Below are 15,898 nucleotides of genomic sequence, written 5' to 3' on the forward strand. Positions count from 1 at the left end.
AGAAGAGAAAGACATGAAAAGCAGACTGCATTCCTACCTTAAGTCTTTCAAAAGCCACACAGTGTACCTTTCTTGTGTTAACACTAGTGTCTCATATCCACAGGCACACAATGGATTGTTGATGGTGTGCCTAATCTCAGAAGCATGTTCTGATTTTTTTGTAATGAGTCTTGCTATTTCTTGAATTTGAAAAAATAAAATCATATATTGATATGAGAGGAGGGGGCATGCTGGTTGATTCAGTACTTACTAAGGTCGTGGTGCCTCCTCGTCAGCATTGAGAAGTGATGAAAATGTGAGCAGGTTCATAGCAGCGACCAGAAGATACGCACACAATAGATTTCATTGAAAATATGTATTGGAACATGTGTATTTATAGCATACCCAGAACAGTGCTTATTGTACAGAGATGGGTAAGTTCAGATATGTCTGTGAAATAATGAAGACATTTAATTGCATATTGTTCATAGCTGTGCCATGTACATCTTCATTCTGGAAACAAAATATTGTTCATTGCTGAACAGCTATGCCTCTTCTTTCCAAAATGGGCCGGGATCGAGTTTTGGTGTAGCACAGTATCCTGAATAATCCACTAGTCTGTGGGAGACTGTAGAGTCCTGCTGGTTTGCATCCAGTCATTACGAAAAGAGAGCACTACTCCGTACCCAGTGAAGTCCTTGCCTCGTGTATTGAACTAGGTGTTCCATGCTGCTGTGCAAGGTGACAGGCCCCATCAATGAGTCAAGGTCGCTGAAGAACTCTGTGGCACAAAAACATAAAATATGGCATCCTGCTAAGTTATCAGTCATACAATTAAAAAAAAAACAGTCATATAGTTTGCACTGTAGCATAAAACGTAAATAATCTTATAATGCGTTAGTTAGCACTCTAGTGGTTGCACAGGGCTAAGGCTCGTCCACAAGGTGGCAAATTGTGCCCCACCTGGGGTATCTAGGGCCTGAGGAGGAGGGGATCGAAGGATGGGGAAGCAGGAGGACTAAGTGAGATCAGATCCTCACTAACTGCCCTTCCCAGCTGTAACTCGTCCCTTTCCAGCACCATCCTCTCTACCTGTGGCGTCCCCCAGGGCTATATCCTATCGCCATGGCTCGTCAATATTTATCTCGTCCCTCTTGCTCACCTGATCTCATTCTCTCCTCATTTCTAGTGTTCTGCCGATGACACACAGCTATCCTTTAAACTTCCGCCCACTTCCCCCTAGTCTTCCTCTCCCATCCCTGACTGTCTGTCCGGCATTCAAGCATGGTGTGCAGCAAATGATCTCTGCCTCAATGCCAGTAAGACGGAGATCCTCCTCATTGGGACACCTGCACCCTCTTTTCATCCTACCCTATGGCCACCTTCTTTGGGCCCTCTACCCCTACCATTTTGTGAGGCCAAAAACCTCGAGGGTATCTTAGACTCTCTTTTTCACCCCTCACATCATGGACCTTGCCAAGAATTCCCACTTCCAGCTCCACCACCTCAGGGGCATTCTCCCTTTTCTCACCTTCCCCCAGAAGCTCGATGTCTCCAGAGCTCTGGTCCTCTCCAGGCTGGACTACTGAAACAGCCTCTTTCTCAATCTCCCTCTTTCCTCCCTTCGCCCTCTCCAGCTAATCCACAATAGGGCTGCAAGAGTTATCCTTCGCTTCAAGCCCAGGGACTGTATCTCTCCAGCCCTGAAATCTCTCCACTGGCTCCCGTTGGCTGCAAGGATAAAATTCAAGACCCTCTGCATCATCCACAAGGCCTTCTGGGGCCTGGGACCATAAAATACACAGCAACTCCAGTTCCTTTCATTACCTTTCATAACTCATACATCTAAACCTAATAAATCTCAGAAAGCTTGCCATGAATCCTATATGTATGGATTTTCCTTCGAGTGGAGAGTCTTCTTAACATTTTTAGATGGCTGATTGTATCAGAATAACAAAGAGAGAAGAACCTTTAAAAAAGAGATTTACAAAATGCAACATATTGCCACAAGTTGAAAACAGTAACAGATGGCATCTGCTGTGAAATGTGCAACACCTGTGCATGACCTGTGTAACATACCTGTATTTTCTTTGGTGAGATTGTCTGCAATCTCCCAGTAGTCGTAGCTGTGAAGGATGCTGTTGGTGATGCTAACGTGGTTGGCTGCCATCTGGTGGACCCGCTGTGGGATGCTGATAATGGCGGTTGGGGAAGAAGCTCTGGTACTAGAAACACTTCCTTGAGACCCAGTAGAGCTGACTGGGGATGGGCTTGGAGACAAGGGTGAGGGCGTGCCTGTGCTTCTGCAAAAGCCCAAAACAGACTCATCACAAATGGCTTAGCATTCTCATGAGATTAGTTATTTTTGTTACTTCATTTTGGGGTTATTGCCCCTACACCAACAAGTGTTGTAATGCACATAGTGAGAAAGTGTGTCTTTTGGGTCTTGGTATTGTTTTAGAGCACCCATATACTGGTGGAAAAAGGATACGCCCAGACTTGATGGGCCATTGGCCATTATCCCATTGTACTGTGATTTTAAAATACAATTGTTTTGTACCATTGTTTTTGTATCAGATAAGGAATGTTGTGAAACTTTGTGCTTCATTTTTTATTTCTTGTTCGAAATCAATAATCTGACCAGCGCTTTTTTATTTTATAGATGTTTCATATAGAAAAGACCCAGCTCCAAGGAGCAACAGAACATTTCACTGCTGCATTCCAAGTATGGCGGTCTGGAAATAAGGGTGCCGGAAGCAATGTACTGGCACCCTTTCCGGATTTCACTAAATTTAAGATGTGCATAACAATGTGTGCCAGTGGGCCCCACCATAAACAATGCAGGCATAGTTTTTGAAATCCATTCACATTGGGGACTCTTTTAGGTGAATTCTATAGGCCTGGGCAACCCACTTTCACCTTCTAAAGGTTTATTTCCTCATGCTCAAATCAACTTCATGATTACTCAATTTTCGCTGGATTATGCTCCAAAATTCTACTCCCTGTGGTACAGCCTACACAATGAAAGAGTTCTTTATGAACCAATCATTGGTTTAGATTAGCGTACGACCACACTTATTCACAAGTTTAATCAACCTGTACAGAAGTTTTATCTTGGGGTAACTTTGTGCATACTTGGAAGAACAAGACAGGGCAAAGTGATATGAGACGGGTGTAGGAGGACATAGAATGTTGGTAGGCTGGGGTTTGGAGGTGTCAGTGATTGTGTCCACAACTAGATTCAAACTTGAGACATTCAGGTTACAAATAGATCTTCACAGTCAGTGCTCACATCTTTCCAGCAAGCAGCTGACGTGAGGTTATTCAGCCCTGAACACGGGCAGATAATGAGTGAGCGTTGATAGATGTGGTAGTGTGGGTGTTGCCTTTGCTGTGATCGTGAAGTGAATGGTCAGAGTCACTATTTGCTAAGAAGAGTTTATTAGTAATGTTTTGGGGTTTGTGTCAGTGTTATGTTAGGATGGATGACAAATGAAGTTTATTAGCAGTGCATGGCAGTGCAACTGTGTGTGAGAGACTATTAGGAGGAAGATTTAGCTGTCAGGAGACATATACCATGAAGAGTGAGCAATATAGTTAGCATAGAAGGCCACATGCCTCTCAAAGGTGTTCAAGGAACTTGTAACGAAGTAACAGCTGAAATACAGGGAACCAAACATGAACACTAGCATGAATTTAACGTTTCCTAAAAACGACATGCTTGAAGTGCTAGAATAAGTCAGTGGTGGCAATCATGGAGTGTTTCAAGAGGAAGATATTTTGATCTTTAAAAAAAAAATTAAGAAGTGATGTGGTACTATGAGTGGCTTGATTTGAATTTTGAATTTGTACTGCACGGGCACCATAAACTGCTTCTAGACACAAAGCTTCATGGTTATAGTTTGTCACCCTGCGTGACAGAGGGTATGGCCAGACGTGGGTCCATTGCTCGCTGCGCCATCGGGAACCAAGATGCACCTCACTGTTGAGGCCCAACAAGGCCGAAACATGTCTGGGGTTTCAGGTGTTTCCGTGCAGAGGGGACCTGGCCTAGCAGTTCGGGCTGGGCTGTACCAGTACCTGACTGATTTGCATATGGGTGGACCCCTTTTGCAACGGCGCAGACAGGCTAAAAAATTGTGGTGTGGAAGGCCGCCCAGAGCAATGCCAATGGTCAGATCTATTCAAAACATTCCTCCCATCACATTTTTGGTTGTAGGCACACATTTCCCTGGTATCTTCAATGTTAGGAGCATAAAAAGCTGACCACAAATTAACTAAACAGGAATCTTTTGACTGTTTTTCTAGAAGACATTCAATCTGTGAGATGATGAATGTTTACAGAAAGGGCGTTCTGGAGCCTGTGTGTCAGTACTGAGAACCATTTACTGTCTCTGGATTTATATCTCGCATTAAGGGTTCTCTCTGTAACCACTGATATTGCCATTACGTAAAACGAGCTAGCATATAAATAAAGTTTATGTTCTGTAAGGAACTCATGGTGGCAACAGTAAAGACAGATACAAGTGATCACAGTTCAAGGGTGTTTATTAAAAGGTATAGGTAGGTTGGAGAAATGCCTAATCTAAACCTAAATCTAAGATGGGAGCAAGCTTCGACCATCAAACAATAATGAGGCAGTCCGAGTGGCATCTTGTCAAAATAAAAGGGCCTATACTATAAAAACATACTGCCAATCCTTATGCTAAATACAAAAAGAAGTGTGGGATAATGTTCCTAAGAAAGAAGGAAGTGTTCTTAAATAATAAGCCAGGATGCAATAGTCGGGATCTCCCTTCTCCACGTTTTCAGCACGGGGCAAGGTAAGACGTTGGAGCACAACACACGCTCGCCCTTTCCCAGCACAAGCTAACATTCCGCTTTCAGCAATCGGTGGTTAAGTCTCTTTTCTACAAAAAACTATCTTGCCTCCGTAGACCTGAGGAATCAAAATAGCAAACAAGGGCTCTTTTCTGCTTGCAAATTGGGTGATGCCTTTCACCCCTGGATCCCCCTCTTTCGGGCGCAGATCACTAGAAATTTCCTTAATGATACCAGGACCTCTGTTAGCTATGTTTTCTTGCTTTCGAGGGCCTGACAGGTTCAAAGTAAAAGATCCAACAAAAAAGTTCTAGAGTTCTTTTCAGGTTTTATTTGGGTGACAGTTCTTCACGGCTGGGTTCCCCCTCTTCCGGGCTCAGACCCCTCTAGAATATTTGCTTTTCTTTGTCTGAATGTTTTCTGGCATAGCATGCATTCAAAAAGCTTTTCCCTTTAAACTTTGCTTTGCTGTATTCAAAGGTCGGCGGGTGTTGGTTTCTCACCCTCGAATCCCGCATCTTCCGGGCGCAGATCCGACTTGACTCTTAGCCTCCCTGCGTCGGATTCACTATGACTGTCAATACAATCTTTGTTGTGTCATTTACAAATCTTAATGTCCTTTTAAACAGTTCAGTGTGGACATCCCTCGGCCGGCTTCACTCTTGTCAAGACACTATTTCGGGACTTTAGACTTCGCCCCCTTTTATCGGCATCCCTCTTTTGGGTTCACTCTTGCAAATCTTGTCTTTCTCATTCAACTCTTACGATTAAGGATTTATTTCCTTTAGCCTCACAATCATCTGCCGGCCAAAGATTTTCGACTGTACAGAGGATTTTACAAGACCCCTGTATGACCACTTTGACCCCCTTTTCGGCTTTCCGAAGGCCTTCTGGTTATGGTAGTTTCAACCATCAGGTAATTTCCCAGAGTTTCCTGAGTGAGCACCCACATGGTGCCGGACTCCTCTGTTGCTGGTTTTCCCATTTTAGCATCAATAGCTCTTCATGCTTTCACAGTTCAATTAGGCGCTTGCTACTTTTCGTTCAACACAGTTCGGTTTCTTATCGACTCTCCCCTCGACTCACTGGCTGTGATGAACCGCTTGGCTTTTCTTTCTCTTTGGAGTCAACATTGGTACCACAGAGACAAGCGTCTCTGCCCGGCATGGTTATCAGCGGAGGAGGGTCTCGTGTACCGTTGACATCTGCTGCAACACACGCTGGCTATTGTTCGCGGTCTTACGATTCCTTCTGCAGAGGGTTCACAGGCTTTGGTGAGAAAGGTCAAGGCCGCTTCTCTCCTTGTCACTCTGTTGGTATGTGCCATCTTTCTCCTCCTCTTGAACTGCTGTGCTTAGTTAGCTCTCACGTCATGCGGTCTGCCTTGCTTGTCTTGTGCTCTATCTTATATCCCTGTGGGGAAGGGAAAGGGCCAACAGGTGTGTGTGATTCAGGTTAATTGCCTGACTTTGCCTGACCCTAGTGTTAGTACATGTCAGGTAAATGGCTCGAGTGTTAGTCTGTCGTCCTTCGTAATATGAGAAAGTGTTTGCGTCGGAAAAGGGGGGGGGGTAAAGTGTTTGTGTATCCTATGTAGTAGGTTGGGGAAGAGCTGTCATAAGAAGGGGATACCGCCTCTCACCCGTCAGTGTCCCACTTCCACTCCCCAAGGACCTCCCATCCAGGTGATCCTCCCTCACTGGTCCACCCCCTGGAACTGGGTCCAATAGTGATGGCCGTGTCCTGGCCACCTGGATGACAGACCCCCCGGGGACCAGTCAGGGAGACAGTTCCATGTAATAATGTCCCCTCAAAAATATTGCCATGCAAAAGAATCGCAGAAAAATTGGTGTTTTTTGTGGGGACATTATTACATGGAACATGTAGGGGACATCCCCCAAACCCTTTTTTATTTTTCATGGGGAGCGGGGGACACCCCAGCAACCCCTGTCCCTATATATATGGTCACCTATATAATGTTGCCACAACCTTTTCCTGGTGGCATTATATACGGCGACCATATATATAGGGATATTATTACCTGATACCAGGGAGACACCTTCAGGTTTCTCACAGTTTCCATTAACATACAGCTCAGGTTTGGTACAAGACGTGTGACTTACTTCCCATTGGCACCCCATGGTGAAGATGCTTTGGCAGCTTTAGCTGAAGTCTGCAAGGAAAAAAGAACAGTTTATTCACAAAAATGCAACATTAATGTACTCCTCTTGAGAAAAGAAAACAGTGTTGAAATAATGATTCTTTGCTTCTTTCTGCTATCCTTACTCTACTTGGCTGACCCTGTGCACAGCAGTATATTTTTGGTGTTTATGGTGTTGACTGGGTCCCGTGGGACCACCATGGAATGTGCAGCTGAGCCGCTTCACCCTCACAGCGCCTCAATAGGGCAATGAGGACGCAGACACAGGAGTGGTGTTTCACACGTCTTTATTCACTGTTCACAAGTCCCTAACTCCCTGTGCCTTCCTACGTCGTTTCCCTTTCCTCCCTACCCCCAACAACCGACCCCTCCCACAACTAGAACGCCACCCCAATGCTACAGCCTCCTCCTATTTTGGATTAGGAGTCAGTTCACCCCATTTCTTCAATGAGTCGATGTGGTCTCACTCGAGCTCTCTGGGGTCTCTCTTGACAAACGCCTCCTTGAGGCTCTGGTGAGACCTCTTCTGGGTCATCCCATGTTTCGTTGTCAGAGTCTTCGATGTCTCCTTGATAAAGGGCATACATTAGATACCTGTCTTCATCATTATTATCTTGACTATGCTGTTTCCACCCTTCTCCTGTCACTTGACTATATTCTCCTTCCGCCGTTATCATGAAACCTTGCTTTTTGCGTTATTACCAAAGGGTCCTCATGAAACGCTGTTGAATTTTTGAGAGTTGGGTGTTGTTTCACCACAACCACGACACGTCCACCAGTAGCCCTGCTTCTTTGGCTCTTCGTTTCTTGTCTGCATATCTCTTCATTTTCTCTTTTGCCATTTTGTACAGATTCTTCATGCTTGCGTCCTCCTGATAGGACTCTGACAGGCTCGGGATATGGGGTATCTGTGTTCGTATGTTACATCCGAACATCACTTCAGAGGGACATTTTCCTGTTGTGCTATGGGGGATACTTCTATAATCACACAGTAGCTGATATAGTAGTTGCTGAAATGGCTTGCCCGTAAGTTGAGCTATTGGCAGGGTTTGCTTCAGGTTCACCATGCATCTCTCTACTGTCCCATTGGCTGGAGTCCCCGTTTGATAAGGCCTTCTGGTGGGCCTTTTACTGTTAATGTCCCTGGTGGGAGTTTCATTAATAATGCCTCTATTTCTGCATAGACCCATAGATTCTCTGCTGCGTCCTTGTGGACATTGTTATGCTCCATGCGGCATCCTCCAGCAAAGTGTGGACTGCTGCTGCGTGGTGTCTTCCTTCTGCTGCATCCCATTGCTGCTCCTCCCCATCGATGTTCTGCTATGGCAGGGATGCTGCCATCATCACAAGTTTGGGAGGGGGCCTGTACACAATAGCACAGGCACCACGGCTTGTTTGGAGTGGGCTCCCTCTCTCCCCTGAAAGGGCCTGTGTGCAGGCCTTGTCACATACCGACACCCTTTCTTTCATGTTGTCTTCCCCAGGTTTCTCTCCCTGTGTTCTATCTGACTGAGGGTATCGAGACAGGAAGTCTACAATAGCTTGTTTACAGCCGGCCCTATGGTCTACCTGTAGAGAATATGGTTGTAAGGCTAAGAACCACCCGAGGATGCAAGCGTTAGTGTGCTTGTTTCTCGACATCCATTCTAATGAAGCATGGTCGGTAATAAGTTTGAATGGCCGCCTGCTAGATAATATCGTAGACTTGAGACAGCCCATTTGATTGCAAGGCACTCTAGCTCTATGATGGGTCGGGCTGGACGGTATGGACCAAGTCATGTCTCGATATTTTTGGGATGAATGGTGATGTACGATATATATCTTGATATTGTTTATGTGGGTTAAATGCTCAGTTGTAAGCTGCCAACTACATGTGAGATGTCACAGACACCTTTATAAGAAAGTGCAAATACAGGGTTGCTCTTCCTGTTTGAGAATGGACACAGCTATGTAAATATCAAAATGTAAATAAAAAAATGGTAGTGTGTATATATATATAATGTATATATCTCGATGTTAACAATATTGGCTCATCCTATATCAATTTTGAAAATATATCGATATATATCTCCAAAACTCTATGGCCCTCATTACAACTCAGGCGTTAAGGGTTAACGCCACAGTTAACCCTTAACGCCTGATTCCCACCTTAACGCCTGCTTTTTGCAGGCGTTAAGTTCCATGGTGCTAAGGCACCTTGGTGCTAATTACAGCACCGTAATTTACGGTGCCGTAATTAGCGCCTTCCCCACTCCCATTATGCCCTATGGGGCAAAAATGGGAATGGGGAAGGGAAAATGGGAAATGGGGATTTACCGCCCCACTCACCTTGTAATGGGGCGGTAAATCCGCCATCCACCATGGTGTAAACGTAGTTTACACCATGGTGGTAAAGTTGGTGCACTTAGCACCTCAGTTGTAATGAGGGCCTATATGTTGGCCAGCACTAATGATAGGATCATTCTTCTCCCGGGGAAATAATTTCCTGCTGATAAACATGAGGGGCAGTTGTTCGCTTCCCTGAAGTGGTGAGAGCATTGCTTCCAATCTCACGGTGGAAGCGATTGTTTGTAATATGAATTATTGATCAAAATTTGAAATTACAAGGGCTGGCCTTTTTTTTGCAGAGGGATTCCTTCAGTCCATTCCAGGCTTCCAGAGTAGTTTGGTCCCAGCAGATGAGATTGGGTTAGCTCTTAGCTAGTTCATCTGTAAGGGGTGCTGCTTTTTTCAGAAAGAATTGTGATGAATCTTCAGTAGTACCCTACCAGTCCCAGAAAGGCTTGTATATCTCGCTTGGTGACCAGCTGGGCTGCAGACTGCATGGCTTCTATTTTGGATGTTTGGGGAGGGACCCGACCATTCCCCACTTGGAAGCCCAAATATTTAACAGAGGAAGGAGCCAAATGGCACTTGGAGGGGTTGGCGGTAAGGGTGGCTTTGCAGAGTTGTTCACACACCTCCCTAAAGTGTTTCAGATTGTAGGGCCATGAATTGCTATGGATGATGATGTCATCAAGGTAGGCCCCTGCAAACTCTCGACACAGAGCTAACACACGATCCATGAGCCGTTGAAAGGTTGCTGGGGCTCCCTGTAGTCAAAAAGGGAGAACCGTAAATTGAAAGAGGCCATCTGGGGTGGAAAACGCAGTTTTTGGTTTATTGCCTTCGGCCAATGGGACTTGCCAATAACCCTTAATTAGGTCCAGGGTGGAGATACATTTGGCCTGGTCCAAGGTTTCCCCCAGGTTGTCAATTCGAGGCATTGGGTATGCATCCAATTTAGATATCTCATTCAGTCTACGAAAGTCTATACAGAAGCGCCATATTTGGTCAGGTTTTGGGACCATCACTATTGGAAATGACCATTCACGGTATGATCGTTCAATTACTCCTAGGTTCAGCATCTTCCTTAGCTCTTCTCAGACTAGCATTTTCCTTGCCTACAGCAGTCGATATGGCTTCAGGTGTATGACGGTACCTGGGGTTGTCTCTATGCCACCCCTTTGACCCTTTCCTGTTTGGTAGAGAACACATCTGGATATTTGTTCAACATTTGGGCCAACTGCTGGTGTGGTGAAATGGTGGGTCCTGTGGGTATTTCCATGGTTTTATTGACATATAGCCGCAGCAGGTGGGGGTTACTACTATCCTTCCATTCTTTTAATTTATTGACATAGTGCAGTTTGCTGGGTTTTCGGCGGTCTGCTTATTGAACCCTGTACATGAAATTGGATGCAGCCTCGAGTACTACATACAAACCGTGCCAATAGTTATTGTGTGTCGTATGCAGTAGTACCATGACCTTATCACCAGGCAGGAAGGTACGAAATGTGGCCCCTTTGTTATAAGTCTTCTCTTGGCACGCTTGGGCTTCCTGCAGATTTGGCCGTACCAGCTTCCTAACTTTTTCCATATATTGGCGGGTTTGTTGAATCATAGAATGGTCACTGGTCTGTCAGTTGCACAGTTCTTCCCACTCTTGGCTCATGATGTCTAACATGTCGCTGGAGTTACATCCATAGCCGGAAGGACAGCTCAGGGGCAACACTTGTGTCTTGGAAGCAAGACACTGCATAGCAACACAGGTTCGACTCCCAGGCTCACACTTAGAAACCGGTCGGTTATTACGAGCGTTATTAAAGAAAAATGATAATGATATTTATAGAGCAATTTGAAAGGTGAGAACCCTGTGGAGGATTGGGGTGTTTTCCGAATAGCGAAAAGGACCCAGGGGATGAGGTTATCTGCACTGCCACCATTCTGAGCAATGAGTCACCTCAATATACGTTTCAGCGTTTTATTTCATAGTTCAACAAGCCTGTCTGTCTGGAGATGGTAGATAGATGTGCATTTCTGTCATCTATGTCGACATGAAACTAGTCCCCTGGTCCGTGAGGATTTAAGTGGGGAATCCCACTTGGGTAAATAATGGTATCAAGACTTTTAGGATGGCTTTACTAGTGTTACTTTGCATAGGGAATGCCTCAGGATACTGAGAGGGGTCAGAAATGATAGATGGACATAAAAAGGGCCTCATTACGAGTTTGGAGGTAGCCATGCTGTTTTTACCGGCATGGCTACCCCCAAACTCGGGTCTGGGTCAAGCAAAATGGGAATAACCAGGCCATTCCGACCTTTGTGGGCCCGGTAATTCCCATTTGCGGCACCCGGAACGTCCTCATTCCCATTGAGCCCTCATAGGGCTCAATGGGAATGGGGAGGATGGTAACAACTGACCCATTCATAACGGGACCGTAGCTACCATCCTGTTCTGCTAGCGGATGCCGCTCTGAACGTCTGGTCTGACCAGGCGTGAAGAGCGGCCCCGGGAGCAGAACTTGTAATGTGGCGGTAGAGAGATAACGGTGCCGGCAGCACTACCGGTGCCGTTATCACACTACCGCGAGGGTCATATGAGGCCCAAAGTTATATTTTCCTCAATGTTTGACATATTTATTAAAAGTAAAGAGGGGTTAGATAAACGTCTATCTGTCCCTATACTAACGAGAATGTTCCTACCTAGCAAACTAAAACTAAAAAAAGACGACCTTGTGTCCAAATGTATCTGACCCTCACACTAACAAATCTAACTAAAGTTCATAAATTAAGTGTGTCTGGTTTCAGTTCTTCAATACCATGCAAATGTTCATACTTATCATTCTCGAAAAGCACTCCTTGTGACCAGGGTTTAGTTCCCTTCCCCTGAAACAATTCCGGAAGACCTTTAAAAAGTTCTGATTCAATAAAGTTCTGTTAAGTTCAATGCAACATGTCTTTTCCATCCAATAAGTCTTTCAACTTGGTAAAGTAAATGGGCCTCATTACGATACTGGCGGTAGCCGTGCAGGTAAAACGGCACGGCTGCCACCGGTATCATTTTTTTTCCGCCACCCGCAAATGGGCAATTACCGGGTCATTTCGGCCTTGCTGGACCGGGTAATTGCCCATTCGCGGGCGCCAGAAAAAAATGCTCCCATAGGGCTCAATGGGAATGGGGAGGTTGGATGCACCGGCACCATTCGTGAATGGTGTTGGTGCATCTGACATGCTCTGCTCGCGGGTGTTGGTTCGCCCGCCAGGTCAGACCTGCTGGGCGGGAAGGCACCCGCGAGCAGAACTTGTAGTTTGCCAGTCCGGTAACAACGGTACCAGTAGCTTACCGGTACCATTGTTACAGGACCGGCAAATCTATATTGAGGCCAAATGTCTCTTCCACAAAACACTTGTTCCAAAACCAAAGCAACTGTTTCTTCCACAAAGTATTCTTGTAAAGTGGTTATAAGAATATCACAATTATTCTTCCGGTGAAATACTTTTGTCAGGACAGCACAGCAAATGTCTTTTGTTGTATGACAGGTTGTCAGGATGATGATGTTATTAGTTTCGTTCCACAACATCTTTTTACCAGAACCACATTTCTTCAACGTTATTACTTCTTTTCCTGGTTTACTCGCCTGCCAGGATTAACTACAACTTGTCCCTTTCCTGGTTTACTCGCTTGCAAGGAAGAAAAATTCCTACAACTGTAAATGATCTCTTCTGCTAGTCACATTATTTGTTTCCTAGTTCTCCACACCAATATCCCAAGTGGTGAGGGTTGTACAATGTTTGCCTGTCTTTATAGTCTCCTGACTGTTGGCAATGTGGTTTGCAGGTTTCCCCAAGCTGATATCTCATGAAAGGAGAATTACGCCCATGTTGCTCTCTTATCTTTTCTTTATAATGTTGGCAATGTGGGTTACAGGTTTTCCATAGCTGATATTTAGTGAAAGGTGAATTGCGCCCCTTTTTCCCGTCTTTTCTACTTGTTTGGTATTCAAAACTGCCTATTACAGAAAACATTTCTGCTCTGAGCCCCCCGGGGTTACCTCTTTCTTTAGGCCAACTCACCGACTTCTTCCGGCTTCTCTCCATCACTCTTGGATGCTGAGTTGTAGTATTGGTGAGGACAGGACTTTGGTGAGCTGTCAAATCCTCTGTGGTCTGGCAATATCGTTGACAGCTCTCCTGGGACTGCTGTTGCCTGCCCGGCCCTTCTATGGGGCTCCACATGCTCCGTCGGGTCCCCGCATCCTCCAGCAAACTCAAGCGATTTACATCGGGTCGGCAGCATGTCTGCTGTACAGATGGGCTTCTCTCCCTACTGCTGTCTTCTTCAATTCTGCTACTGCTGCGTGTTCTCTGCAAAACCGCACGCATTCACTTCCCGCTCACGCTTCTCTCCTGACTGCTTCTGCCTCTGCTATTCCTTGCCTCACCTGTGGATGATACCCACATTTAAATGTCTTGCATAAGTGATGTGAATTGCAACTAGACCGCATGGTCTTCTTTGTGGCACCATTGATCATCATTAACTCTTTGTTCCTCTTCCTCGTCCCAGTACCAGAGGCATTATGGATCTTGAAGTCCATAAAGGTTTCAGGTTTTTCATGGTTATTAACTTTTGATTGATCATTGAACTGAACGTAATCAGAGCTAGGAGATGTTATGTCATTAGCAGTTACATTGCTTGGATTTACCTTACAATATGCCATCAATGTTAAGGGAGAATGGAGCAATCATCTGTCAAAGGAGTTACCACTTTCTCCTGATATGAGCCTCCTCCACTGTGATCCACCCTCATAAAACCGCCCCAGAGTCAGGATCAGGTTCCATCTGCTTATGCCTGGCCATGTGAGAAGAGGCCCATATTGGGGTTTTAGTGATGATTTGATTGGCTTCATCACAATATCTCGTGGCATAATCCAGGATTACAAGAATATATCTATTCCAAACTTTTGAAGGTTCAAGGGGTCCCACAATGTCCATCCCAATTCGAAAGAAGGGTACCTCAATGATGGAGAGTGGTTGTAGCAGTGCCCTCGGCACGTCAGCAGAGAACGTCTTATGGCAAACTGGGCAGGCAGCGCAAAAAACTGCTTCAACTTGGCATAGAAGCAGGCCATTAGAACAGCATAAGGTCTCTAGTGTTTTCTCCAGCCCCAAATGTCCAGCCATCAGATTAGAGTGCGCAAGTTCCAGGACAGCCTTCCTAAATGGTTTAGGTACCAACAGTTGGTAATATGTTGTACCTTTGCACTTCGGGTTTGCATCCACTCGAAACAGACCACTGCGCTCAATAAAGTGGGGGGACCGCTGAGTTCTACTGTTGGCTTCTGGTACAAGAGTTCTGCTGGCTTGCTCGAGGAGAGAATCTGACGATTGGGCTTCGGCAAATTCGATAGACGCTGGGGCTGGTGTTCTGGGTGGTATGTCTCTTCCCTCCTGTGCCTGACATGTCACCAAAGCCAGCATCATCTCTCTCGTTACCCTCTAATACTTTGACTTCTTCAATTTCTGGGATAAGGATTTTTTCACAAATGAGCCATGGGGTGTCCAGGGAGAATCGTAGTTGTGTGAAAGCAAAAAACAATATCGAGGCTGAGTAACCCAAAAGGAAATACACCAAACGCGGGTTCAAAAGATACACAGATCTTTATTCTACAACTGAACAGTTTCAAAGGACAAAGCAACAGATTGCTATCAGGCCCTCAGTACAACACAGCGAAAACCAGTCCTGTTCGGTGTGCTCAGTGAGTGGGGCTGTACATAAGAATAGTCGCACGTATTTTTTACACTCCAAAACATGATGTCCAACCCACTTGCAAGTTAATGAATCTCGGATCTAGGGTTTGTGCCGAGTACGTTTCTAATTTATGCATCCATACATTTAGGAGGTATCCTTAATCCATTTGCCAACAAGTTCCAATAGCAACAGTGTCTCTTCGGATTTCCCGTTGAGCCTTTGCACATATCTTTATACAATATAGTTAAACATGTGTTCACATAAAATGCTCAAACAGTATTGTACACGATATATGTTCATGGATTAGTATTGATGTCGCAGGTGATCCTCTACACACAGGTGAACGAAGAACAAGGTCTCAGTACATGACCCTAACATATGGCCTGCGGGCAGTTTAGAGATTAACTTGTACACAGAGGTCAAGACGGCCATGTTACATTCAAAAACGACATTGTCCACCATCTTAGAACACAGGGTGACTTTAGAATAAGAACCTAAAATGGCGGATGAACCTAAAATGGCGGCTTACACAGATCTAAGGTCAGGACCTTGCAAAGTTGATTTCCTCGCAGAGCGACTTGGCCTAGGCCAATTTATATATATACACATACGATCAAGAGGGTATAATATGGTTTTCCGTTTCGACAAACCCTACTTTTGGCCTATGCCAAGCGCTAAACTACTTCTAATCACTTTACGAATGACTCCACGTCTCAACGTCCATACACCCTGAATCACCATCGGAGATGTCTATTGCCATTAGATCAGCAACAAAAATTTCTTTCAACACATATTCATTGGAGTTCTTGCCTGGGGCGTATACCTTGCGTCCTAATGTACCCATCGCCTGTGCGCAACATCCCCCTAGC

At 45.2% G+C, this 15,898-nt stretch overlaps 1 protein-coding gene across 1 annotated transcript in view; it reads right to left on the reverse strand.

Annotated features, from left to right (window-relative positions):
• Positions 1–340: 340 nt before the first annotated feature.
• AFF3 (ALF transcription elongation factor 3) overlaps positions 341–15,898 on the reverse strand; it is a 2,498,221-nt gene continuing 2,482,663 nt past the window's right edge. Inside the window, exons 19-21 of the mRNA XM_069636694.1 lie at positions 6,924–6,973; positions 2,059–2,282; positions 341–760 (exon numbers count right to left, since the gene is read on the reverse strand). Coding sequence (XP_069492795.1) covers positions 639–760; positions 2,059–2,282; positions 6,924–6,973 — 396 coding nt within the window. The 3' untranslated portion in view covers positions 341–638. The remainder of the gene's footprint in view (positions 761–2,058; positions 2,283–6,923; positions 6,974–15,898) is intronic.

Source organism: Ambystoma mexicanum, chromosome 7p (assembly GCF_040938575.1).
Source record: "Ambystoma mexicanum isolate Mex_15411 chromosome 7p, UKY_AmexF1_1, whole genome shotgun sequence".
Lineage (NCBI taxonomy): Eukaryota > Metazoa > Chordata > Amphibia > Caudata > Ambystomatidae > Ambystoma > Ambystoma mexicanum.